At 52.4% G+C, this 27,361-nt stretch overlaps 1 protein-coding gene across 4 annotated transcripts in view; it reads right to left on the minus strand.

Annotated features, from left to right (window-relative positions):
• Positions 1 to 4,372: 4,372 nt before the first annotated feature.
• The window catches only part of LOC121062988 (iporin-like), a 49,544-nt gene continuing 26,555 nt past the window's right edge, over positions 4,373 to 27,361 (minus strand). The window contains exons 2-12 of one of the 4 annotated variants that reach the window (XM_040543301.1): positions 18,719 to 20,797; positions 16,476 to 17,258; positions 15,763 to 15,963; positions 14,753 to 14,896; positions 13,571 to 13,647; positions 11,379 to 11,553; positions 9,901 to 10,006; positions 8,871 to 8,917; positions 6,383 to 7,352; positions 5,930 to 6,103; positions 4,373 to 5,756 (exon numbers count right to left, since the gene is read on the minus strand). In XM_040543301.1, the coding sequence (XP_040399235.1) occupies positions 5,576 to 5,756; positions 5,930 to 6,103; positions 6,383 to 7,352; positions 8,871 to 8,917; positions 9,901 to 10,006; positions 11,379 to 11,553; positions 13,571 to 13,647; positions 14,753 to 14,896; positions 15,763 to 15,963; positions 16,476 to 17,258; positions 18,719 to 20,690 (4,830 nt within the window). In that variant the 5' untranslated portion in view covers positions 20,691 to 20,797 and the 3' untranslated portion in view covers positions 4,373 to 5,575. Of the gene's footprint in view, positions 5,757 to 5,929; positions 6,104 to 6,382; positions 7,353 to 8,870; positions 8,918 to 9,900; positions 10,007 to 11,378; positions 11,554 to 13,570; positions 13,648 to 14,752; positions 14,897 to 15,762; positions 15,970 to 16,475; positions 17,259 to 18,718; positions 20,798 to 27,361 lie in introns of all 4 variants that reach the window. The other 3 variants (XM_040543300.1, XM_040543302.1, XM_040543303.1) reach the window with 3 other exon arrangements.

Here is a 27,361-nt window from a genome sequence, read left to right on the forward strand (position 1 = left end):
GCAAAAAGGACTGTTGGCTGCTTCTACAGGCTCTTCACTCTTTATTTTTATCTTACTGATTAAATCTTTACATCTTACCTGCCCGATGCTATTTTGTGTCATCTAGCCATGACTTCAGCTCTTTGAAGAGCCTCTGTTCCAAATAACCTCTGGCCCTAGTAGTTAGCCCTGCTGATTCCCCTCTGCCTTTTGATACCAGGAGCCCTGAAAGGCTGCCTTAAATCCTTGCACAGGCTGCTGGACAGTGCTGCTTCCTTTGGGTACATCTTACCCGTTTCCGCTTTTCATGCATTTCCCCTTTCTGAAGCTGAGCAAGATGCCACTGGACTTTCCAAGCTTTGGTGGTTATGTAGGATCATGGAAAGAAAGCCCATTATGGCTGTCACTGGTGGGCAGTTCTTGGCTGAGAACTGGCTCAGCCCAGCCCTGCACAGAGCTCGGTTCCCCATCTTCCTCCCTGGATCCCGTGTCCGGCTGCAGGCTCCTGCTTCAGCACCTCGGGGTGCTGCCACCAGCGGGGTCACACCAACAGGGACCCAGGAACTGGCTCCTGTGAGCCTGGGCTGAGCTGGCCACTGTGCGGGGCTCAGCGTGTCCCCAGGCTGTGCTGCCAGCCCAAAAGCTGGATGTTCATCTGTATTCAGCAGGCACAGAGCTCTCAGGGGTTACCGACCTGCAGGTCTGTCCACAGACACTGTCCACGCTCAGCTGTAGGGTTCCCCCCTCTGAAGGCAACTCTCCATCACCTGGCAGACCCCTAGGGTCTTGTGCTCAACCCTGTGACATGCGGAAAACAGACTCTATAACCTGTAAAGTAGGTATGTTTATTCAGCACTGGGCAGCACGGGGGGGTCGCCCCACCACAATCGTGCGCACCCACCACAGTAGTTCATCTTGTATTTATACAGAAAGGGTTACACAGGTAAGGAAATGCCTATACATATTCATAACCTTTCCCCAAAAGGGCGGTCTTTATTACGAGTTCCAAGAAATCATTTCCATTGTCTCCGCCTTTAAATCCTCCCGACGGCGCACGCGCAGTGCCTTATGGTGGTCGTGGGCTGGGGTCTTCAGGATGAAGGCTGTACGTCTTCCTCACTATGGACTTTTCACCTCAGCTGCAAAACTCATCTAAACCGGTTCTTGCTTAACCGGGAATGTGCTATCTTCCCATTTTATCGCTTTTCTTTTCTTGCTAACTAGTGTTCACAATGGCCTGGGCTATAGAAATCCCTTATCTTCCAGAGCTATCCCGTCTCAATCCTGTCCTTGTGATTAGTTTACAATACCTATAGAAATCCCTTATCCTCCAGGGCTATACTGTCTCAATACTGTCCTTGTGATTAGTTTACAATATACATCTGTGTTAGCTAAAACTTGCACAATCAGCATGGGGTGACCTCTCCAGACCTGCTACAGTTCTACAGTTAACCCTTTAGCATCTATTGCTTACTTCACCTGGGGCTGCATGTCCTGCCCTGTGAGCATCCCCATCCCGCCTCTCCCTGCCTGTCATGCCCTGTGAGCATCCCCATCCCACCCCTCCATGCCTGTCCCCAGGGCAGGTTCCTGGTGCTCAGGTGGCTCCTCCCTCCCCAGGCTCCTGCAGCCATCATGGAGAGGTGCCCGCACTGCTTCAGCCCTGCCAGGCAGCCAGGGATCCAGCTGAGGACCCAGCCATGGCCACAGCCTCTGCCCTACAGATGAGCCGGGTCCTGACGACTCCAAACCCCAACTCCATTCCTGGGTAAGCGCCAGCTGCAGGGGACCAGGCTCTGGGAGCAGCAGTGTCCTTGTGCACTGCTCCCTGTCCAGGTTGTGCCCCTTTTCTCTCCCCCTCCAGGCTCCCCCAGCCCCACAGGGCACTGCTGCTGCTCCCCAGCTCCCTGGGCACTGCCAGCCCCTGCCCCACCACCCAAGGGTGTTTTTTTCTCCCCGTGTTGGGAAGGAAGGGAACCGACAGCTCTCGGGACACTGTGTAAAGGGCATCCATAGCAACCCTGTACAGCCACAGCCATGCCAGGGAGGCAGCAGCAGCCCGGAGCAAAGTGGCACAGTCAAGGGCCCCCCCCATCCCCAGCACTACGGGACCCCAAACAGCTTGAGGGAGACTGGCTCTGGGGTTGGAGAGACTGGCTCTGGGGTTGGGGAGCCAGCATGCATATTTCTGTCAGCAGCCAGGGTGAGCACGGCGGTGCCACAGGGCTGGGACATGCTGGTGGCCAGGGGCTGTCACCCGTGGCTTCCCACCTGCCCTCACTTTGCTCTTGCAGCTACGCTGATCATTGTGCACACCGCAGGTTGAGTGTGAGGAAACCATATGTGGAGCTGAAGTCCCCACCCCTGCACAGCCCCTTGGTCCAAAGCTCCCACCGGCTGGTGCTGCAGCTTACTCACAGGTCCTGCTGGGGTGCTGCGCCCCCAGGGCTGGGAGCTTGCAGGGGGGCAGGCGCTCAGCCCCTCAGCTGCACGGCCATCCCTGGATATACAGGTAGGAAGAGGCCATCCGGCCTGGCGTGGTGACTTGCCTGTGCCAGCAGCCAGTGCTGCTGTCCCCTCCCCGCTCTTAGTCCTTACAAAGCATCTGTGCTCCCACTGCACCCTCCATTCCCCCTCCATCCCACCCCCATGCCTTTACCTCACCTAATGCTGGGCCCCAGTGCCCCATCACTGCTTCAGAGCAGACCCCTGTGCCATGAGGCAGGGTTCCCTCTTGCTTCCCACGTGACGGATGCTCTGCTCCCAGGGTTCATCCCCCGAGCCCAGCACTTCTTTGCCAAGACTTACTCTGAGATCTTCAAGGAGGCCAGGAGCAACATCGTCCAGCAATGGCTGGGATCTGCCCACAAGGAGCAGGAGTGGAGGACACGGCTGCTGTCCCAAGACCCCATGGAGGGCAGGGGGACATGGGGCTGGCCATTATGGGGAGCCTGTCACCAGGAGGCTGAGAAGGACTTCAGTTGTTGCAGTAACAAAGCAAGGGTCCTGCATTGTTTGCTACAGTGGAAGTTTACTGGGTTTGGGTTCAGGGAAGCACCCGTGCATGTGACATTACTGTCTTTGCTCCCATCTTCTCTGGAGGTGCTCATAAAGCTGCAGGCCAGCAGACAGCATCTGCCCCTCCCTCCATCACCACCAGCACCCCACCACATCCACCTTTCTGCCACCATGTCCCAGCCAAAGGGGTGCCGGGGGGATGCTGATCTCCCTGTGCTGAGGGCTGGTTGAGTCTCCCTCCCCAGACTGGGACCAGCTCCAGGGCACAGCAGCACTGGAGGCTCCTCTCCCTGCTCAGCCTACCCCTGGCAGTACTCACACCCCCATATCCCCACCAGGACCCTGCAGATGACCCTCGTGAGCCAGGTAACCACCAAGGCCACCCAGCCACTGGAGCAGCAGCAGCCGCCACTGCCCCATGCACATTGCCATGTGCATTCCAGCCACAAGGATCCCCCTACTCCATGGAGGATGATGATCCCCCAAAATATTTTATCTCAGGTGAGGCTGCAAGGAGAGGGATAGGGCTGGGATGAGAGGGGACAAGCAGGGTCCCTAAGCACTCCATTAATAGCCACATCTTGCAGAACCCCACTGGGGTTTGCCTGTACCCCCAAACAAGTTTCTTCCTGGCAGCTTCAGCATCATTTAGGGTCATCCTTCAAGGGTGAGGATAGACCCACATATGCAAAGTGCAAATGCCCCAGAGCTGTTCCCTGTGAGGTGACCCACAGCCACTCAGCCTTGTGGACAGGTTGTCCCAGGCCCTGGGTCCCCAGCCCCAAAACCCATCCTCACCACCTCCTTTCTGCACTGCTCAAGACCTCCTCCCGCTGTCCGCAGTTTACAAGTTCCAGTTTGGCCGTACCTACGGACGCCTGACTCACAACGCCCTGGGCCTGAGCACCCTGGCAAAGAAGATCCCAGACTGAACTGGTGTGAACCGCTGTCCGAAGCCTGCTTGGCCCCTGCAAGCATGCACAGGGAATAAAGACGAGGCACTCTGGCATTGCCAGAGCTGGAAAGGGACAAAAGAATATGGGCTCACCCAGGACAGCGGAGAAAGGAAACAGGGGCAGGGGCAGCCACATCCAACCTGGGTCTGGGGATTCTTTGGAGGGGTGAAGAAAGGACCTCTGGATGATACAGGGACTGGATCTACCACTCTTGGCCAGGTGGCGACCATCTACCTCTCCCATGGTCTGCCATGAGCCAAGGATAGCAGGGGACAACCTATCTTGCTCTGAAGGTCTGCTGCTGGCTATGGCTGGAGGCAGGGCAAAGCACAGGTATCTCCCAGGCCCTTCTCAGGGACAGGCTGAAATCATAAGGCTGCAGAGCAAGGGACCTTAATCAGCACCTTTTTTATTAATATGCATCATGAATAAAGAAATAAATAAAGGTGAGACACCTCGTTCTAATGGGGAAATACAAATTAAATATGGTGTGACATCCACTAAGCGATGTACAAGCAGGAGGTAACCTTGCAAGACCAGGGCCCCTCGCCACGGGGAAGCCAGCCCAGGCACAATGCCGTGAGTAGCATCCACCCGGCCAAGGCACCAAATACTGGCACAGCCTTTCATTAACACTGTCCCCCACCCAGTGGGCAGGCAAGGACTCCCACCCCACCCCAAGAACATGGCAAGGCAGGGATGGGCTGGCATTGCCTCTGCCAAGGAGCCCAGGACCCCCAGCAGCCCCTTGTGCTTGTGCACAACACTTGCCCTCAACCCCACGCCACGGGGAGCATCCCCCCCCCCCATCCCCATCTCCCCTGCTCCCTCTGGGAGCACCCCCTGCTCTCCCTGCCGGGAGCATGGCCCCCATCTCCAAATAGCATCCCATCCCTAGCCCTGTCAGGGACCCTGCCCTCACCCCCTCGCCTCCCCTCCCACCCCCCTCCACCAAGCATCCCAGGGCATCCGAGGCACTGGCTCCCTGCTTAGTGTGGAGGGCGTGGGGGCACCCCCGCAGCACCCAGCTCCGCACAGGGTGGCACTACCCAACCTTGACCTACATCACACTGAACATCCACGCGCCTTCCTCATGACCCCCCACACCCTCGTTCTGCACACACACGCACCCCTTCCCCTCCCATAGCTGTGGCCAGGCAGCGTGGCAGTGCACTGTGCTCCCACCCCGTAGCTGATGACAGCGGGGGTGCTGGAGGCCGGCCAGCATCCTGCTGGGGACGGCCAGCATCCTGCACCCTCTAGTGTGAAACTGAGCCAGTGCCGCGCTGGCAGGGACTGCTTGGATCCCTGCTATGTACAAGCCCACCACCTACAGGTGCTGGAGGTGGCATGGGGTGGAGGGGGCTCAGATGGTCCCTGGTGTGGCTGCATGCACAGCGATGCCTGACAATACGAGGTGCAGCTCGCAGAAGGCCCCATGGCCGGTTTGGCTTTTGGCAGCTGCATGAGGAAGAGCAAGAAGGAACCACCTATGGTTACTGTATTCTGTAATGGCAAGAAAGGTAAGAAACTAGCAAGAAGCTGTCTGTTCCTCTGGCAGGGTGGGCATCCCCAGAGGAGCCTCAGCAGCCCACAGTACTGTGCTTGGCCTCCCAGCCACGTCAATAGTCCTCATCCTCCAGGTGGGTGATGTACATGATGGGCACCAGTCCCTTCTTGGAGCCGAGGCTGCACTGCAGCCAGTCACCATCCACCTTGGAGATGACCTGTAGGATGTCCCCTTTGTTGAAGCTCAGCTGTCCTGCCTCAGTGGCAATGTGATGGCAAAGAGCTTTCACCTCGCTGCGGGCAGAGGAAGGGGAGAAAGAGTTAGATCACCACAGGATGCTCACACCACTGAAGTCCAAGGACCACCAGGGGGGCAGAAACCCCTCCTGCCACAACAGCCAGACCCATGTGAACTCCATCCCACCACGTCCCCAGCCCCTGTGGGACAGTCACATGCCACTGCTCACCAGGGAGGGTTGGGACACAGCCCCTGGGCTGGCCGTGGCACGGGTGACACTTCAGGTGGCTCTGTCCGGGGGGGCTCTGGCTCAGGGGCTGCTTCTCGCCACATGCTTGCCCCAACTGTCTGGGCCACCAGCTGGAACATGGACTTGTCCAGGCTCAGCCAGCCGGAAGGCAACCTGCAGGAAGGAGAGAGAAGCAGGTCGTGGTGGGGAAGGCAACCTCTCATGGCAAGATCATGCCTTAGAGGTCTGGATCATGCACAACATGCACTGCAGTCCCCAGACTGTTTCCTTTCCAAGGGACCCAGCATTCTCCAGACACACAGACCTCCCTATTCACCTCTGCTGTACCACCACAGTGTAGTCCAGAGGTAGGCTATTGGCCTGAGTCCCGCCCACACTGCTGCGGCTCCAGCTTAACCAGCCCCTCCAGCCCTAAGCCACCCATGTCCCTACCTGTTAGGTTGCCTGGGCTCTTTTTGCACCTTCCTGGACCCAAATAAGTGTCCCCACTTGATGGGCTGGCTGCTCTCTGACACACTGGTGCTGCTTTCCTCTTGGGGGGCTGCTGCTGCTCCCAAACTTTGCTGAGTCCCAGTCTCCTTCTTGCTGCGCTTCAGCTCTGTAACCACTGAGTCTGGGGGGCTGCCCATCCAGAAGAGCCAGCTCCGCTCCTTGACCTCTTCACCGGCTGGTACCTGCTGGGGCTTTTCCAGGGGCTCTTCCACAGCTCCAGGACTTGGCCTGCTGGCGGCCTTGGGCTTCTCCTCCAAGATGCCTTCAGCAATGGGGCAGGCTTCTGCACCCTCCACCACGTCTTCACGTGGAGGTGGTGTCCTGTGGGTTTCAGCTGGCCTGGGGACAGCACTCAAGGCCTTCTTCTTTTCATAACGGATGAGCTTTGAGCCTTCAGTCGAGCCCTCGATGTAAATCTGAGAGCTCTGCATGAGCTGGTACCACCAGCCCACCTGCTTATCTTTCTTCCCCTCACACGTGCTCTCTCGCACCTTCCTCCGCTCTTCCTCCCTGTCCACATCTCCAGAGGAGGCCCCCACTCCCTTGACCCTCTCACTTGCAGCTCGTTCAGGGCTGTGGCCTGGTGACACACCACCATCTCTGCCACCCACTTTGCATGCTTCAGGGGCAGTGCTGCAGCCATCGGGATCCTCGCTGCTGCCCCGCGTCCGCATCAGCTGCAGGGTGGAGTGTGCAGAAAGCAGCAGGTCCTGCTTCACACGCAGCAGCTCCTTTTGCTGCTGCTGCTCTTTGCCCATCTGCATCAGGTGGTGCTCAAAAAGGAGGTCTAGGTTGAAGGGCAGCAGGGATAGAGGCTGGAGAAGGAGCAGGAGCTCCTCGAAAAGAGGCTGGCACACGCTATGAGACAGGCACAAGAAGCCCACCGGCTGGTAGTGTGCCAGGATGATATCTGTAGGGCAAGAGGCATTGGTTAGATGAGAGGCCCTTGCCACCTTTGCCAAGCCACCAAGAAGCTACTGGGGAAAGGAGTTGAGCACTGGTTTCTGGTCACAGCTGTGGCTGCAGTGTGATGCTCAACACTGGGCAAACTTGCCCAGATCCTGCTTCCTGCAGCTACCACCTGCCTGTCAGATTACCCACTGGAACAACCTCTGTCACAAATGCCATGGGAGCAGGGTGCAAACAAAAAGCATCAGAGAGGGTTGGCACACATTAAGATTCTCTTTTCCAGCCCCCTGGATATGAACAAGGAGCTGCAGATCTGTGCCAATACCAGTGCCCTACAGGGAGAGGTGTCAGGGACAGCAGAATGCAGCCTTTCCAGGGATCTGTCTGGGCTGCACCATGGATCCTAACAGAAAATAGAATAGTATTTCTACCTGCAGCATTCATCCTACACTTCCTTTGGCCACTTCTGCACTGCCCCGCCACTAGCTTTGTTTTCAGGTGTCACTCACAGGGACAGAGTTTGGCATAGGCTCTGTGCCCATTTGTCTGCAGTGAGTTAAACTTACACCGCAGACAGGATTTGCACTTTATCTGCAAACCCTATGCCTAGCCTTCAGCCACCTGGCAGCCCCACCTCACACTTTCAGTTCTTAATGATGGCTTGAAACAGACTGAAACAGAAGATTTGCAACGGTTGTCCTGCTCCAGAAAAACAGGGTGCTTCCTCTTGTTACACTGCTCAGTACAAAGGCAATCTGCTCCAAAGTGCTGACAGCACACACGGACCCAAGCAATGTCTGCTGTCAGCCCCCAAACCTGCTAGAAGATATTGGGCTGGACTTCTTGCAGTGCATGGGGCCCTAGGCTGGGCATGCACTGAGCCAGCAGCACTCTCAGGGAATCCAGCAGGTCGAGGGTGTCTGCCTCACTGTGCACTTAGCACTTAGTCATGAAGCTTCTAGGCATCAGGCAGCTTGGTTGTTGCTGCTAGGTTATCTACACACTCCAGAAACACTTCTGGTTAAAAAGAAAAATAACAGATACATCCAGGAAAATCTGCTGTTTGTTTGCCGTAAGGCTTTCCTTTCTATTTCACATGCCTCAAGGGTTTCAGATAAGTGTTCACACTTCCAGTTCTACGAAGCTCTCAGGCACTGGACAGGGGACACAGACATTTGAGGAGGGTTAGATCTGGTCTCCTGAGGGTAGACTGAGGGATTTGTACTGTAGGATATAGCCTTGGCTACCAGCTGCAGCTGGGAAGGACACAGGCGGGCAGGGTCTCCACAGCTCAGGTGGAGGGAGCTGCATGGAGCTTTGACTTCCACCTCCCTTCCTTTAGCTGAGCAGCCATCCAGCAACATCTGCACCAGGAGTGCAATACAGTCTAGCCCTTCAGCTCAGAGCAAAGGGGAGCAGAACAGGTTGAGAGACCACCAAGAGACAAATATGTCCCAGAGCTTAGATCTGTGCTGCACAATATGCAGAATTTGGTCCTCTCTAGCCCACAGCCTCTTACCTTCATGGTTGTAGAGGTGGTTGAACCAGAACTCCAAGGACTGGATACTGTAAGAAGGGAACACAGGCAGGGAAGAAGAGAAAAAGCAAAAATCAATTTGCCCCCTTCATCACTCCCATCAGCATGCACTGATCACAGCCACCCAGCCTGTGAAGGAGCACACCTGTTTGCTTTGCAATGTGGCATTGTGCAACTGTAATCCCTAACAGCCGTGCTCCCAGGAAGTTTCCACACCACTTAGCTTCTATATAAAGAGCTTAGCTTTGCTGAGAAGTGCTCACATGGAAGCGGCAAATCAACTACAAACATGAAATCACTGCATCAAGCTTGGCCCAAAATATGCTGGCATCCTGTGCCAGCAGAAGACAGCTGGGCCAGCCTGGGTCGGGAGAGACGGGCATAGTTTTCTCCTAGGGGTCCCACAACATTTGGAGACCTTGGGGACTCCATTGCCAGTCTCAAAGGTCTTGCTCACATCTGCAGAGGAACAGGGAAGTACCATTCTAACAGCATTCATCCTGTCACAGGCAGAGACAGAACACCACTGACTTTTTCTGTTTAACACTGAGCATAGTGTTTACACTCTTTATCCAAACTAGAAGGGTCAGCCTTGAGTCCTGGACCAGGGCAATTTCCCTTTCAGAGACTCATGTGCTGGGATTCACTGCAGCCCTAGGAAGCAGTGTCACAGGGATTTTCAGGAGTAATATATGCATATGTTATGTTGATCCCTATATGAGTCCTGGCAGACAGACTCTTCCCACCTAGCATTTTGTCAGGATAAGCTGACAATGTTCTTCAGTGGGCTACAACCAACCCTTCTCAGTCCTGGCCTAGTAGGGGTAGGTTTTGATCCCTCTGGTATTCCCTGAGGCTCTCAGCTTCTTCCTTCTCTCACCTACAACTGGGAAGCTGCTTCCCAGGTTTCTTAAGTCTTTTCATTGGCAACTGTGCCTGCTTGCACTCAAGGAGCAGCACCTTCTGCCAGCCCTGGACAATGACATGCAGTCAGCCCAGGGAGCCTGCTTACTTGAGAAGGCCGAAGATGAATGCATTGAACCTCATGTCGTGGTTGGTGAGCTCCGTGTACTGGCTGATCTTGCTATAGAGGCTGTGCAGCAGCTTGGTAGAGGGACCTGTCAAGAGAAGTGAAATGCTGGGATTAGTTGTGGTCAGCAAAGTCAAAACAGCACCACAGGAAGCAGCCTTCAGGCAAAGCCAGAAGATGTCTGAGCTCCCATGCCTCCCACTCTACTCTGCACTGGTGCGGCCTCACCTCGAGTACTGTGTGCAGTTCTGGGCACCACAGTATACAAAAAGGATGTGAAACTGTTGGAGAGTGTCCAGAGGAGGGCGACCCCTAGAGGGGAAGACGTATAAGGAGCGGCTGAGGTCACTGGGCCTGTTCAGCCTGGAAAAGAGGAGGCTGAGAGGAGACCTCATCGCGGTCTACAGCTTCCTCACAAGAGGGAGTGGAGGGGAAGGCGCCGATCTATTCTCTTTAGTGACCAGTGATAGGACCTGCGGGAATGGTGTCAAGCTGAGGCAGGGGAGGTTTAGGCTAGACATCAGGAAGAGGTTCTTCACCGAGAGGGTGGTTGCACACTGGAACAGGCTCCTAAGGGAAGTAGTCACTGCACCAAGCCTGTCTGATTTTAAGAAGCGTTTGGACTGTGCACTTAGTCACATGGTCTAAAATTTTGGGTAGACCTGTGCGGTGCCAGGAGTTGGACTCGATGATCCTTATGGGTCCCTTCCAACTCGGGATATTCTATGATTCTATGATAATGTGTCCAGCTCCCATGCCTACATGACCCTCCACTAGATGAGTTCACTCCATCCCAACAGTTAGACTCCACAGAGATGGGTTGCAGTCTTTCTCAGGCTGTCACTCCAAAACTTTGGGAGAGTTTCAATGCATGAAGGTGCCCCAGGGACCTGCCTCCCACAATTCAGGGACAATCATGTCCCTCGGTTCAGAATCACCAGGCAAAAATAACATTGAAGTTGTTGGTTATAATTTGGGGTGTTTGCAATCACAGAGAGAAACCCAGAGCAGGAGATTTGCCACAAACAGGCTAGAAGGCTTCCCAGCCCTGGCTGTAAGCTCTTCATGATGCAGAAATCAGTGTGGACCTGTAATCTGTAACCTCAGAAAGGAGTTCTGCTGGATGGTAGCCACTGCCACAATCTGGGGTGCAGACTGGTACTAGCAGAGGGTGCAGGTGACATGGGCATACTTGAGAGCAGTAAGCTGTGTGTGCAAATTTTCTTATAGATCAGAGCTCTGCCTTACACCTGCAGCTGTGCAAGGCTAAAGATGAAAGTTTAGAAACAACCCAGAAACTCGGGGGGGGGGGGGGGGGAAGGGAATTATTTTTGGTTTTTGTCTGGGCTTTTTTTAATTGCTAGGGCCTGTTATAGGAGAATTTGGACCTTCCCCAGCACCTCCCAGCCACAGCACAGCAGTACCACAGAGCGGCAAGCATCACCACACATCCTCCATACCTAGTTGGGTGGATGCCTCCACCACGCTCCAGGGGATGTTTCTCCTCTGGCCAATGATCATGTCTAGGACGTAGGCCTTGAGCCCATCACTCAGGATGTCCCGGACAGCTGGGCACAGGTATTTCAGGATGAGATGTCCCACATTGGGGCTCACGGAGCTGTTCCCAAGTTTGGCCTAAGGGAGAAGAGGCAACAGGGAGAGGGTTGGTAATTGCTCTACATGGTACAAACACATGCAAACATTCCAGTCCCACTTGCTTACTACAGTCACCTAGCTGGCAATACCCAGGCTATGATGAAGCTCAGCAGCTCCTGGAACAGGCAGGCTCTTCCTCTTCACCCTTTCTGCCTCATAAAACAATTCTGGGTTGCTCTCTGCAAGGTCTGGCCCAAGCTGAGATAAGGTGACAGCTTGGTAAGAGAATATCCCAGCTTGGAAAGAGGATATTCCAGTTAGAAGGGATACCCAGTTCTCCTCACGGGTACACCAAGGCTGTCTTGCTGGAGAAAGAAAAGAGATGGGACTTTTTCTGCTGACATAGAAGATTTTCACGTTGCTATTTTAGAAGCAGGAAGCAGAAAATGACCTAGGAACTTCCAGCACAGAGGGGTTAAGGAACACTTAAGTCAGTGACAAGCTGAGCTATAATTCCTAGGGATTACTATAAATAAACAGGATGAGGGGAAAATGGCTGGACAGAGCCCAGGCTGAAGTGAGGAGGCATGTAAGAGCCCAGCATCAGCAGAGAAGGACACATTCTGCTGCATGCAGTCCTTGAGATGCCAAGGGTCAATACAAAGGGGTCATCCCTGGACCTTACACATCATGTTGGTGGTCCAAGGCAGCTGTATTTGGGACACAGATTTTACCAGCTGAGCTGGAATTACACTGGCCAGTTGGGTCCACAAAGTTCTGAACTCAGACTGAACTTCTGGGTCAGGAATAATCCTGCTAGATCCATCAAGCATGGGAGCATCATGTACCGTTGCTGCCTTTTGACAGGTGAATGTTCAGTCCTTGTCACTCTGACACATAAAGAAACCCTGGATCAAAACCATAGCATTGTCTGGCAAGTAAAGTAATGGGTGAATGTTGCAATTATTTCCCAAACCAAGACAGCAAGCGAAGGAAATTCACAGTGAAGTTTTCAAAAAGCTGTGGAAATCCAAACAGCTCAAGTTACACTGCACAACAATCTCTGCCTCAGCAACAACTGTAATTAGGGGCAAATTACCCTGGGCTGTGAGATAAGACTGAATTGGCTTGGAATCTGTCCTAGTCAAATTTCTCCTTGTGGATGGCACTCCAGGAGCAGTTGTCATTTCCAAACAGTGTTACATTGCTGCCCCAGAGTCCCTGCAGCTGAAGGATATTATTCAGGTTTGAGAGGAGGCACCACGAACACGCTGAGCATCACAGGACTGAAAACACTGTCTGGGTCAATCAATCAAGCTTGCTCTGCTTGTGTTAGTCCAGAAATGGGAGGTGAGAGGAGCACAAGCCAAAGACAGCCATGGGCAATCAAGATGCACTCTGAAGCCAGGGGGTATGTGGTAAAGGCCATAGGGAAAGACCACCTGCCCCAGATGGGCAATGACTAACACATTTTTTATCATTATGGAGTCCTGTCATACATCAAGGCACTGCACTGTGCCCTGCCACCAGTGCCAGAGCACAATCACGAGACAGATGGAGAAAGGAGACATAACTCTCTACTATATGAGAAAAAAGAGCCATTGTACTGCATCAGACCAGAGGTCCAGCTGGCCTGGTATTCTCTACCAGGTAGAGTATATCATGCAAGTACATAAGAAACAGTCAAACCGGAGCAAAAATATATAATACTTCAATTTAATAATGCTGTCCCAGCCTACAACTAGGACTACCTAAGGTGGACATGATCCCTTTGTGTGTAGTAGACATCAATGAATTTCCCTTCCCTGTATTTTTCCAATCTTCCCTTAAACACATGTAATCTTTTAGCATCCCTAATATCATGCAGCAAGAACTGTCACACATTTACTGTCTGCTGCATGACATAACATCAGGTTTCTTTGTTTTGTTCTTAGTACTACTAGCTTTACTTGATGCCTCTTAGTTTTTGAACTGGAAAAGAATGGAGAGGCAATCTTTCTCCATCCTCTCTAAGTTGCTCATGATGTTGAGCAGCCATACTGAAAGCAAGACTTACCTTCACCCCTGGATCCCTGCTGGTTCCAAAGTGAGCCACAATCAGGTCAACAGCAGTGTTGATTGCCTTCACCAGACCTAGAGGGAAAGAGAATCAGAGCTGCCCAAGGGGCTTCTAGGACAGACCCAGACCAAATGCTTCATGAAGAAATCAGGCAGGTGTATTTCCAGGCCGTGTCAGCACATGTAGTCTCTCTGGGGACATAATCGGCTCATGCCTCATCTCTGCCAAAAGCATGCAAAGTCTGTCCTAACTCCTCAGCTGGTTCCAGCACTCACACATCAGCCTGGCAGTAAGACAAGCTCTAGAAGTGGCTGAAGACATAAGTGACTGATAAGACATCCTGTCAAATATTCCCAAGGGACATGGAATATCACCTCCATTGCACCATCCCCTGTGGGAGCAGAAATGGGATCTGAGGCAATGACAGGGCAGAAACCATGCATTTGGCAAGCTATGTAATGACACTAACAAGCCAGTGGTGGGTAATCTGACATTTGCTCCAGCACAATGCAAGAATAGAAGTGGAACAAAGGGGAAGGCTGCCATCTAGGAATCACAAACACAACTGGTAAGGGCACGGGAACCTTTCTGCACATCACTTGCCTCCAACATGACACAGAGGCAGCTGCCAGAATCCTGTCCCCAAGTCTGCCTCTAGTATGGGTCCTATCACAGTTGTATCTTGTCCTGCTTTGGAATCCTTTCTTCCACCCTTAAAAGGCTCCCACCCTATAAAGGCTTCACCATATAGGACCCAACAGACCTTTTAACTAAATCACACACTCAGGCTAGCACACCTGCAACACCACACAGATTCAGAGGTCTATCCTTTATACTGAGATGGGGTGGCAGCATGCCCTGCCTTAGGGTCATGCTCCCATACCTGCCTGCTCTCTTCATACATTCTTGTGGACTTAAGGCCTTTTCTCATCATACTTCCTGGGACAAGCAGCTCATATATACTTTGTAGCATGTGGCGAGGTGCAGAGAACACATGAACATGTCGTGGAAACAGCTGGCAGTCAAGGGGGAACGTCTAGTTATGATGCTACAGCAGAGAAGAGCAGGCAAAGAAACCATTATGTCTACAGAGATGAGGTGTGAGAGAGAAGCACTGTTTGCCTTATGCTGTGCTATGCCACATTCTCCTCCACTGCCACAAGAGACACACAGACTCACCCTTCTTCTGCAGCAAGTCGATAGAGATGGACTCTGTGTTGCCATCCGGGGAGAGGCAGAATTCAGCTGGGGGCTTCTCAGCTAGTGAGAAGTAGTCAGGGAAGAAGTCAGTGTAGGTAAGCTGGAGTTGCCTCATAGACTGTCCTGCAGGGCCAAGACGGGAGGGAGAAGGGTCAGCCCCAAAGCCTCTCCCACATTGTTTTTCCCAGAAGCAGGCTGCACCAGCAGGAGTCTTCCCATCTTTCTGTCCAAGACTGGGACAGCAAGGCTATAGGCTTGCTACTCTACCAGCAATGGTTTGCAACATGTTCAACCCCGCAGCTCACCCAACATCCAGCTCTAGCTTGGCTGAGGACCCATGGGCACTGGAAGATGCTGTGGGAGGTTCACCTGCATGGGCTAGTGCTAAAGAAAAACTCACTGCAGCAGATTCTCAGGGCTGCTGTGCAGGTAGCCCCAGCAGGGATGCAAGTGGGTCAGAAGAAGAGCAGACTGAGAATCCCTACTTGTCACTCACAGGCATCGATAGGCAATAAACAACATGCCTTCTGCCTGGCCCCTGGGATGGGCTCTGTTTCCAAGGGGTGACTTCTCCAGGAGTCTTGAGCTACAGCCCAACATCTAGCATGCTGAGAGATGCTGGGGCAGATGGGCAGCCACTGGAACACAGACATGAGGTCTCCAAGGGGCACAACCCCTGTGTAAGACATGAACTACAAGCTGGACACAGGCCTGGAGCATTTGCTGAGGTTTGAGCTGGCCCTTCAATCTGGCCCAGAGCCAGACCTGACTGTTCTCAGCTCATGGAGAAGAAAGGAGGCTCCACATGTTGTACCAACCAGTAAGGCAATTTTCACCTTCCTCTTGCACCCCTCAGCCCCACTGTGAGCAGATGCATCAACCCTCCTGCTCAGAGCCGGCAGAGCAGTGATGAGGCCAGGCGTAGCTGGGACATTCTACCTGAGCCCCAAGGTCACCCCCAGACCCCCCAGCAGAAGGGCGGTGCACACCGTTCAGCTTGCAGTGGAAATTGTTGGTGTTGAGGGTGCCAGGGAACTCAAAGATGGGGTTCCCCTGGTTCAGACGGGGTTTCTGCTGCCTCCTGTCTAGGCTGCTGGCTAAGCCAGGCAGCCCTGAAACGCGGTCCAGGCCCAGGGGGTTCCTCTGCCTGTACTCTCGCCACTTCAGCACTTGAGGGGAGAGGTGGTTTGCTACAACTCCGCAGGCAGCGTGCACCGGATGAGAGGATGCGAGCAGACAGGAGGACATGGAGGGCAAATGGGGAGAGAAGAATGAGAAGGAGGAAGAACAGAGAAAGATAGACAGCAAGTTAGTTAAGTCCAGCAGCATTTCAGGACGTTAGCACATATACATAGGGGGAGGTGGAGGCCATAGCCTGGCACAGCAGGGCAGGAGCCCAAGTGGCCTGGTGGCTGCAGGTACAGGAGGAGAAGGTTCAGGGTGCCAGCACCCAGCATGGGGAGCTGTAAGATCAGCATCCCTCCCAGGAGACACTGTGTAGGAGTCAGGACTGGAGGGACATGCTCTTAGCACATGACTTCGTTTTGCAGGCAGTGATCACAAGGGCTGCTGGATGCTGCAGCACCCAGATGCAATTTTGGCTCAGGTTGTTGCTGTGGGAAGGGTGGTGCTATAGAGGGCAGCCACAGACAGGGAGCTGGAGATGTTCCCCACCAGCACGTCCTGGTGGATAGGTACCTACCATTGAGGGGCCATACTCCCATGCTGCTCAGGGGACCAGAGCTGCTCGTCTCACTGCCACTCCTCCAGTGGGGATCTGCATGGGCTCCACCTTGGCTCATGGGCACACCACCCAGTGAAAGGGGCAGGAGAGACCCACTGTGGAGTCGGTACTCGGAGAGCGGTGGGCTTGGCTCCAATGGTGCCGCCTTCTTGGGAACCAGCCTGGGGTTCTCCTTTTGCCTCAGGGCATCAGCTTTGGTGACTTGGGAGGGTTGCATGGCACTGACAGCAGGGGAAGACCTGGTAGGAAGCAGGTTGGCAGAGATGGGGCAGGACCTGCTCCTGGGAGGCTGGCTCTCTCCAGCTCTCTCCACGGTGGGTGAGGAAGAGGAGTCCATGCTCTGAAAGAAAGGCACGTTGCATCGCACGGGAGAATAACTGCCCAGGGGGGATGGCCGGGTTGTTTCAGGGGCCGTCTTCTTGATGCAGCCATCGTTGAGGGAGGCAGCTCCATCCGCTGAGCGCTGGGTCAGCAGCATGTTGTGGGCTTGGCTCCCTGATGCCGCAGCTTGCTCTGCCAAGGTAGCAGATGTCTGGGAATTGGAGGAGATCTGCTGGCTGGCAGGCCGGTTGCTGGACAAGCTGTAGAGCTGAGAAAAGCTGGAGGAAAAATGGCTGTGCAGAGCATGGGCCTTGGGCGGCTTGCTGAAATGGTGCTGGAAAACAAAGGGCTGGATGGGCAGAGTCGTGGGACGCTGGTCCTTTCTGTAGCGCACCACAGGCTTGCTGTCTGTGCTGCCACCTTTTGGGAGAGAAAGGGGGACAGCATGAGGATGGGCAAAGGGACGATCGTTGTGAGCTTGGTGGATCACAGGCAAAAGGGAACATGCTCTCAGCTGTGGGAGGAAGAGGATGAGCTATATACCAGTGACAAAAGCAGAGCGGTTCAAGTCTGAACCAGTTACACACATGAGCTGGCAGGGTAAGGACATGTAACTCCTGTACCTGTTCCCCCCCAAGCACGCAGCTCCCTTCCTCCCTCTCCCTGTACCAGCCCCAAGTGTTCTCAGTGAAATCAGGCCCACAGCAGAGTTAGAAGCTTCCAACCCTGGAAAAAGTTAGTCTGCCCCAGCAAATGATGGACAAGAATTTCCTAAGGGTGTGCACCACCTCCTGATCTCCTCTGCATGCATGCCTGCTGCTCCTGATGGGGCCACATCTCAAGGGACACAGCTGAAAGGCACAACATGCCTGGCCAGGCTGACCAGGTTCCTTGATTGCCACCCACACAGCACCCCAGCATGGCCTGGCAGGTCCTGGCTTGCATCCCTGCCACTCCTCCAGCCCACAGCAAATTCTGGGACAAAGATGCTGAGGGACTGTAGGACCTGTCGCAATCAGACACCCCCCCCCAGTGTTACCTGCTCCCCATGGGATATGCCAGCCCTCTTTCCCTATAGCTAGCCTTTAGCAGAGGTTGCTTTCCCTCTGGTCCCTTATCAGACCCTCTAGGCTTGCATGTTGCTCTCGGTTGGAGACATGTAATGCCAATGTTAGTGTGGAAAGCAATTCAGGTGCTACAGGCTTTCCCACAGAGGCAGCTGGGACAATTACCCTGGTAATGTCCATGCGCTCCTCCAGAGGAACCTCTGCTGCAGGCCTATGCACTGTGGAAGAAACGGACGGGATATTACAGCAAACACACAGAGCTCCTCTAATCTCTGTAGGGCTCATACTGTAAGTGTTGGCAGAGACAGATCTCTGTGAGCCCTGCATCAAAAGGGGACTGTTGGCTATGCCACTTCCCTCCCCACCTCTGCCCCATATAGATCCAAAAAAAGAAAGTCTAAAAACTACCCAATGGTTCCCTTCCCTTTGTCTGCTGGGAACATGGCTCTACGGAGCATCTGTAAATGTCTTGGGAGCTAAGGGCAGGTCACGGGCTGGGGGAGTACAGTGCCCTGAAAGGGAGTCAGAATGAGACAATCCTCAAAGCTGCACAGACCCTAAGTGCTTATCCTCCCTTACATGATATGGGAGGTTTGCACAAAACCTCCGTTTTCTAAAGAAATAGAAGGACAAGCCACTTGCACTGATCTGGGTCTGAAATAAGCACAGCAGGGCTTTGTCCCAGAGACCAGTATACCAGGAAACTGTGTAGGCTCTGGTGTCTCATTGCCATGCACATTCCTCTGCTGCTCCCCTCTAATTCCAAAAAGCTTTTCTTGTTACTTCTCTACTCTGCCTAGTTTGTCTCCTTACCATCTGCTCGGGCTCTAACATCTCTTTGTCCGTGGTCACTGGCAGAGCTACCTGAGAAGTTGGCATCTGCCTCCGTCAGCAGGGAGAGAGAGGCTTGCTCACCTGCCCCATGCCCACTGGGGACGGTCTCAGTGGAGACCAAGTCTTTGGTGGAACACAAAGCCTGTCTGTCCCCAAAAGGGTGATTCAAACAGAAGCCCTCGAAGCTCCAGTTCAGGCCATGGATGAAGGGCATGGGTGGAAGACTCTGGCTGTGGCAAGCTCTTTCTTCAAGGAAGGTTGGACAGTCCTGCTGTGTCTCAGGGATAGGGGAGAACTCCAAGAAGGAATCGCCACTGGACCAAAGCAGTGGGGAGGTGCCGTTCCTTTTCCTGCCTTTAGCAAGTTCAGCAAAAGATGTCGCTCGCTTCGGGGGGGAACTCTGGATGGGTATCGCTGGACTTTCACTCAACTTGACTGGACAGCTCACTATGAGCTCCAGAGAGCCCAGCCTGCTGCTAGGACTCCTGTCCAGTTTCTGATCATAGCTCCTGGAGCGCTGCCGGCTTGTGTTGAGGTTAGGTGGTGACACATTCACATAGACCTGACCCTCAGTCATGTTCTGTGTGGTTTCTCCCTTTGTCTCCTCTTCACTGCACTCCACATTGCTTTCTTCTTGTCTCAGGTCAGGCCTTCTAAAAAGATAGTATTCAGTGGGCTGGGCTGGGCTACCTTTGGTGTGGTCTTCCGAGCAGCTAGTTATGGAAGATCCTGCTGGGCTGGGGGATGACTGGGAAGACAAGTCACACGTGACTAACTTATAATAATTCTGAGTAGCCACAACGAGCCGTGTTTGGCTCTGGAAGCAGGCAGTGAGGTCTGAGCTCTTTGAAGTGCAAGGCTCACAGTGGAGGTGGTAGGAGTTGCAGTTAGCATCAAGGACAGGTGAGGAGGAGTGGTGACACTCATATGCCTTCCCTGAACTCTCTGGGTGATGCGACCCACATAATATCTTGGATTCTGTGGGTGATGAATGCAAATTCAGGTAAAAAGCTCCCATGTCTGAGTGGCTGCAGAAGGAAGAGTCACAGGACAGGTTGGCTGAATTCAGGTTAGATTGAGAATGGCCATTCATTTTGTTGTAGAGAGCACTGAAGTTCACCAGCACCCCATCAGAGCTGTTGCAGGAAGAGTCACTGATGTAGCCCATCTGCTGGTCAATCACTTCAGACTGACTTGACGAACTGTAGCAGTGACAGTGATGGAGCTCGGAGCTGGAACAGCTGCATGCCCGACTGTGCAGGGCATCCTGATTCCTCAGTGATTCACCTGTGTTTTGGTTCCACTCCTGGTTGCCACCATCAAAGGAGAAGCTGGAGGAGCTGCCACAATGGCAGCTGCATTCATCCAGCTCCATGCGTTCTGTGGCCTGGTGGCACCGTTTCGCATTGTTCCTCTTATGGATGTCATCACTGCTGATTTTGTCCTCTTGCCCATCTACCACACTGGACCGGCTGGCCATGTTCCAGGATTTCACAATGTGGTTGGAGTCGTGGAGGTGGAAAGGAGGCAAGGCTAGCTCATGCAGATGAAAGGGAGGTTTGCCAGCCACAAGGGAGTTGTGAAGATGGAAAGATTTTGGACCCAAGTCATCCCCAAAGAGGCTGAGGTCTTCAGCCTCGTTCAGTAAGAAAGGGCTGTGTCGCTTGCTGGCACTAGGGACAGTCAAGTCCCTCGCTTTTCCTTCTTTGTTGTCTGAGGCCTCTGCTGAACTTTTGGAGGTCCGGAAAAAGCTGCTGTACACCAAGGAGTCTGTCTGTGAGAGGTCTCTCTCTGGAAGGGCAGAGGTGCATGTAATGCTGAGATCTGGCTGACAGAAAGGGTTGGTCCTTTTGTTCACGGAGTAGCACTGTCTATCTGGGACCTGGCAATGCACCAGGGGAATGTGATGGACAATCAGCGTTTCGCCAGTCAGCTTTGGTGGACTATCCATGGTGAGGAATGCTCTTCAGGACATCAGTTAAGTTGGTGCTACCCGTGGACAGGTAGGGCTGTGCATGAGAGGCTGGTAGGACACTTCTCTTGGGGGAATTCAGATATCTAGAGAGAGACAAAAACACAAAGAAAGTCACTTCTCAAGAAAGGCAGTGAATATTTAAAGCATCCTTGGTTTGACTGAAGACTTCATGACCTAAACAGAGTGGTCCTTGTCAGTACAAGTACCTGACCGATCTTTCTTCAGGGAAAGCATTACAATGGAAGACAAACATGTCCCTCTCTCCCTGGACTCCAGGAACACTGCTTGTGCTTCCAGATGACCCCTCTCAAACTTACCTAGGGTAAATGATTTCACTCAAGTGGTCAAAGGACATCACAGGTTTTGGGTCAAATGAAGACCTTACTGCTGATGGCATTGCAGACTCACAGGAAAACAGGCAGACAGCACAGGATCTGAAATGAGGAGCTGCACTTTGATGAGAGCAATCCATCTTCTCACATTGGATTTGATATCTTTACATGCCTTTAGGTATCCTCAACTTTCCTTTACAAACAAGACCCTTCACTGCACTGCAGCACTAGAGAGACAGAGGTCCGGGCACAAACTGGAAAGCAGGAACAGACTGGAACAGGAAAGCAGCAACAACCATTCTTCTCCAAAATCCATGAGGTCCTGAACTCTTTTAATGGTGCCCAGGGAGAGAGCCAAAGTATGCAACTACTTAAGCACACAAGGGCCTCTCATGTGAGAAGGAGTAAATGATTCCATCAGAGAGGCCATGAGGAGCAACTGCTGATGGTTAAATAGGTGCCATGCAGCACGCTGCCTTCTGCTAACCTTTTGCTGATGTCTAAGCCTCATCTCAGGCTGGTTCCTCCTATGGTCCTGGGTGCTTGGTTCACAGTCTCCTACTGCTCTGTCACTTTATGTGTGACACTTATCTGCTTATCTAATTATTTACTGTATTTTGCAACAATACTGCTGCCCACAGTCCCTGGAGCCATTCAACCAGGACACTAAGAGCCTGACTCCTTCAGTGTTCAGTAAATAGCAGGTTGTTGTAACACTAGAGGAAGCACCTTCACCTGTATGTGACATGAGAGAGCAGGGAACTTATTCATGCCCCCCTTCCCCAACTGCCCCAGAGGACCGACCTGCAAGCACTTCTGCATTTCAGAGAAACCAATGCAGAGAAGTGTGTGTGTGTGTGGGGGGGGGGGGGGGGGGGGAGGGGGGCAGCTAAGGCACCAAGGAGACGGAGAAACCAGAAAAAAACTTTGACCCAGGGTGATGCTGAGGGGAATTAGGGCTCTCATATATCAATCCCTAGTTCTGAAAACCCCAGTTCAAACACCCTTGGTCAGCAATCCACATCCCATATCCCATCCAGGCATCCCCAGTGCTCCCAGCACCCTGTCACCACATACTGTGATCTCTGGACACCAGGGCCCTGGGTCTGCTGCCACCAGTGACCTTCAGACTCCAAAAAGTGACTTTTACGGTATCTAAGTCTTTATCTAAATTAACCCAGTGTGTGTGACTATGGGTTGATAATGGATTTGGACCAGAGCCGCACAGGCACATGGGAGCCCAGAAAAGAAACTGAGAAACGTAGGATAAGTGAAGTCAGAGCAACAGTGTAAGCAATGAGAAAGCTCTACAGAAAGACGATCAGGAGCTTCAGTTCTTCCAGCTTCACAGCATAAGAATAGCAATTAAAAATGCTAAAATAAAGCTGATCAAAAGAAGTACTTTCCTCCCACGCATAATACTGATTCTTACAGAGACAGGAAGTGTTGGCAGAAAAAAAATAGAAAGATGGTAATGGACCTGGTCTTTACAGTAAAAACCCAATGATGTAAAAGTTAATACTAACACTAGTGTTAGTAAGCTGACAAGCCTTGTGGGTCAGGCTAGACTCTACCAGAGACCTACATGAGGGGCACACACACCCTCACACCTGCTTCTGCTGGGATGCTTCACCCAGGATTAGGTTCTGAAGTAGAGAGGTCACCTGGACCACATCCAGTGGCTTGTCGTGAGACCCTAAATTCCCCCCACTTATAGTCTCCTAATGCTTATATCACCCTTCACTGCCCTTTCAGCAACTCCTCTTACAAGCCTCTGGCTCCTGCCCCACAGCCCTGCAGTGACTGAAAGGCATGAGTCCGTTCTCAGTCCGGTTCCTGGGAGATCTTGTACCTCACGGATTCCCACGACCTCACCGTACAAGAACCACCATCAGCAACAGCAGCTCCTGGCTCTGTGCCTAGCACACACATGCTGAAAGTGTTGTTCAGTAGCTTGGGCAGTGTTCGCACCCTGTTTTGAACCTTGTGCACCACTGATGGTACTTGTAGCAGTGGGAGTCCCTATTTATCCTGTCTCTCCCCCAGCACTGTGGAAAAAAGCCAGCCCTGGTCTCCCAGTGCCTTCTTGCTCATTCAGACCTCCCCTTCCCTCATTACTACCCTCGTAGCTGGTTGTAACACTTAGATTGCACCTCTCTGTAAGGCTTTGCTGTATTTTGAGTGTTGCCACAATGCGACAGCTTGAAAGGCATCATTTTGAGGATCCAGACCGTGACAAACGAACTGCTGAAGCATGGGGACACTGTTGCTTCTAGAAAATGGCTGCTTGGAGCACCAGCACCCATCTGCTGACAAGCCCTGCCAAGGAACACATGCTTCACGTCGGTGCAGATGCTGCTGTGGGAGGACAAGGATTGCAGAGGCACACTGACATTTCACAGCAAAATATCAAGGGAGCTTGCACACTCCCAGCTGTCCCTCTGCAGCTCTGGCTGCAACACACAGTGCTGCCCAGCTATTTGGCTTCAGTGGCAGCGCAGGCTATCTGGGTGGACTGTGATTCACTGTCACCGATGCTGCAGCATCTCTGCCTGCACCTACAGCCTGTCCCCATAACAAGGCTCTGAGGTCCAATATCAAATGGGGCATGCTGCCAGCTCCTGCCGGGAGCCATTCTGACAGCTTCCCTAGGAATATGCATGATTTTTGTTTGTGCTCTAGACACCACTCTCTCCCTTGGGACATCCTCCTGTCTCAGGGATGCAGGGAGGTTAGGCAGTGGCACTACCAGCATAGGGACTGCTCATTTCCCAACCCATTCTCCCTGGCTGTACCATCTCTTGGCTCTTCTTCCCTGATTCTGAAAGACTGCAGAAGGATCCTCCCTCTTCTGTTTAGGGTATGGTAGGTTGAGATCTACACTGGGGTGTAAAATCCAGCAACCAGAGTAGTTTCAGATTCTGCTGGCTTTGATCAGCTCTTCGTAAAGCCATCACACCCCTTTGCAAGGAGAGATTTCCAGAAGTAGGGATAGGCAGTCTGTACCCAGACACTTTTAGCCAAATAGGTTAGTTCTTCTTATTTATCACTTGCAATAGCACAAGCCCACAGAGTGCTGAAGCTTTCTCAGTCCTATACACACAACAGCAAACACAGCATCACCCAGCAATGGAAAATGGAAAAGTGTCACAGTAGCACAAGGCTGGGAGGGAAGCAAGGAGCATTGTGACTCTAGACGCTTCAGCATCTAGAATGTCAAAATGTCAAAATTCTTTACCTGCTCCATCCTGACACCATCTGCTGCTAAAGGGGGAAACATGGGTTGTTTATTCAGTCAGCTCTTTCTTAAGGTGCTTACTGGTTATCTGTAGAAGGCGAGGGCCAGACACCTCATTACCTGGGGATGCCTCAGGCCAGTCAAGGTAACACAAAGCAGAGAAGAACAGCTTTTCATGAGTGTCCTGGTTTCAGCTAGGATAGAGTTCATTTTCCTCCTAGTAGCTGGTAGGGTGCTATGTTTGAGATTTAGGATGAGAAGAATGTTGATAACACACTGATGTTTTAATTGTTGTAGAACAGTGCTTACACCAAGCCAAGGACTTTTCAGCTTCTCGCTCTGTCCTGCCAGCGGGCAGGCTAGGGGTGCAGCAGGAGCTGGGAGGGGACAGACCCAGGACAGCTGACCCAAACTGGCCAAAGGGGTATTCCATACCATCTGACGTCATGCTGAACAATATATAGGGGTGGCTAGCCGGGGGGGTGGGGGGGCCGGCTGCTCGGGGATAGTCTGGGCATCAGTCAGCGGGTGGTGAGCAATTGCATTGTGCATCACTTATTTTGTACACATTATGATTAGTAGTACTATTATCATTATTATTATTATTTTCCTTTCTTTTCTGTCCTAATAAACTGTCTTTATCTCAACCCACAGGCTTTCATTTCTTTCTAACTCTCTCCCCCATCCCAGAGGGAGGGGGGAGGGTGAGCGAACGGCTGTGTGGTGCTTAGCTGCCGGCCGGGTTAAACCACAACAACGAAACACCTATGGTGGTGGTGGAGAATTGCTTATCAGTGCTTACCCCACATATCCATATGGCAAAAGCTCTGAGCTGCAGTAAAGCTCCAGGTAAGTCGAGGGGGAGGAGTGTTGAGCACCAAAGGGTGGTTCAGCACTGACCTGAGAACTGCTGGCCAAGCCTTGTCGTGCTCTAGAAAGGATGCAGCCACTCCTTGTCAGGCCTTGCTGAGCGCTACGTAGAGGCCTCCACCTTCCTCCTCTGCTCCACCTTCAAAGGCTGAGGATGCTGTGCTAAGTTGAGGGTTGTCAGTGCAGCTCCTTGGCCTCTGAAGCACAGCTTCCTGCCACTATAACACTGCTGGGAAGGTGCAGAAGCCATCTGGGCCTTGCCTCCAAGTGCTGATGGCGAGGTGTGGTGGTCACAGACCTCCAGGCATATCCCGCTATCTGTTACCACTCTGGGCACACTTTTGGAGTTCCATCACTGATTGCTTAATAGCCTGCTCTGCTCAACGCTGCCAGCTGCACACAAAGCATGGCTGGGTCCAGAAGACAGTAATCCAGCTTTTCTCACAGAACGTAAAGCAATAGCAGGGGAGGCATGCAGAGATTTAAGAAATAAATGTGATTTAAATACAAAAAGACTGTTTATAGAGAATGGAGGAAGTAGAGGCAGGAGCAAGATCATCAGAAATATCAGTTGGAGGAGATGCTGGCTTTTTGGAGGCTGGGTCTTCTGAACATATTACTATTTCTACAAATCTCAGCCACTTCATCTATGAAATTCTTGTGGTTTAACCAGGCCGGCAGCTAAACACCACACAGCCGTTCGCTCACCCTCCCCCCCTCCCTCTCTGGGATGGGGGAGAGAAACGGGAAAGTGAAGCCTGTGAGTTGAGATAAAGACAGTTTATTAAGACAGGAAAATAATAATAACAATAATAATAATAACGATAATAGCACTACTAATAATAATGTGTACGAAATAAGTGATGCACAATGCAATTGCTCACCACCCACTGACCGATGCCCAGCCTATCCCCGAGCAGCCGGCCCCCCCACCCCCCCGGCTAGCCACCCCTATATATTGTTCAGCATGACGTCAGATGGTATGGAATGCCCCTTTGGCCAGTTTGGGTCAGCTGTCCTGGGTCAGTCCCCTCCCAGCTCCTGCTGCACCCCTAGCCTGCCCGCTGGCAGGACAGAGTGAGAAGCTGAAAAGTCCTTGGCTTGGTGTAAGCACTGCTCTGCAACAATTAAAACATCAGGGTGTTATCAACATTCTTCTCATCCTAAATCCAAAACATAGCACCCTACCAGCTGCTAGGAGGAAAACTAACTCTGTCCTAACTGAAACCAAGACAGATATCCACCCCTTATTCCATACCATTTATGTCATGCTCAGGTTACACTCTTTCCAATACATTCTAATTAATCACCATTTTCATCTATGGTATATAGCAATCATGGTAGTGATGACATACAGTATTATATGATAAATAACATACTACAATTCAACTCATGGGCTATTCTCACCCAATATTAGGTCCCCTTGAGGTACACACCGGACCTCCCCATTCTTTTGCATTACTGTCCTGGTTTCAGGTACATGAATACTGCGACCCTAGAGGCACGGGTACGTGAGTTGCAAAAGAAAACAATCGGGAGAAAGGGGTTCTCTGAAAAGTTTGCTGCTCCAACTTCCAGCAGGCAGTCTTTTAAACACAGAAACGAAGATTCTGACCAGGACTAGAGGGGCCCTGCCTCCAGCCAGGGGGAGGAAAGGGACAACCGAGTTTATTGGACTGTGTGGATTCGATGGCCTGGCACGTCTGACGCACAGAAGTATAAGGCTCTAGTAGACACCGGTGCACAATGTACTCTAATGCCATCAAGCTGTAAAGGGCCAGAGCCCATCTGTATTTATGGGGTGACAGGGGGATCCCAGCAGTTAACTGTATTGGAGGCTGAAGTGAGTCTAACCGGGAATGAGTGGCAAAAGCACCGTATTGTGACTGGCCCGGATGCTCCGTGCATCCTTGGCATAGACTATCTTAGAAGAGGATATTTCAAGGACCCAAAAGGGTTCCGCTGGGCTTTTGGCATAGCTGCCTTAGAGACAGAGGACATTAAACAGTTGTGTACCTTGCCCGGTCTCTCAGAGGACCCTTCTGTTGTGGGGTTGCTGAGGGTTGAAGAACAGCAAGTGCCAATCGCTACCACAACTGTGCACCGGCGGCAATATCGCACCAACCGAGACTCCCTGATTCCCATCCACGAGCTAATTCGTCAACTGGAGAGCCAAGGAGTGATCAGCAAGACCCATTCACCTTTTA

The sequence above is a fragment of the Cygnus olor genome (assembly GCF_009769625.2).
Source record: "Cygnus olor isolate bCygOlo1 chromosome W unlocalized genomic scaffold, bCygOlo1.pri.v2 SUPER_W6, whole genome shotgun sequence".
Taxonomy (NCBI): domain Eukaryota; kingdom Metazoa; phylum Chordata; class Aves; order Anseriformes; family Anatidae; genus Cygnus; species Cygnus olor.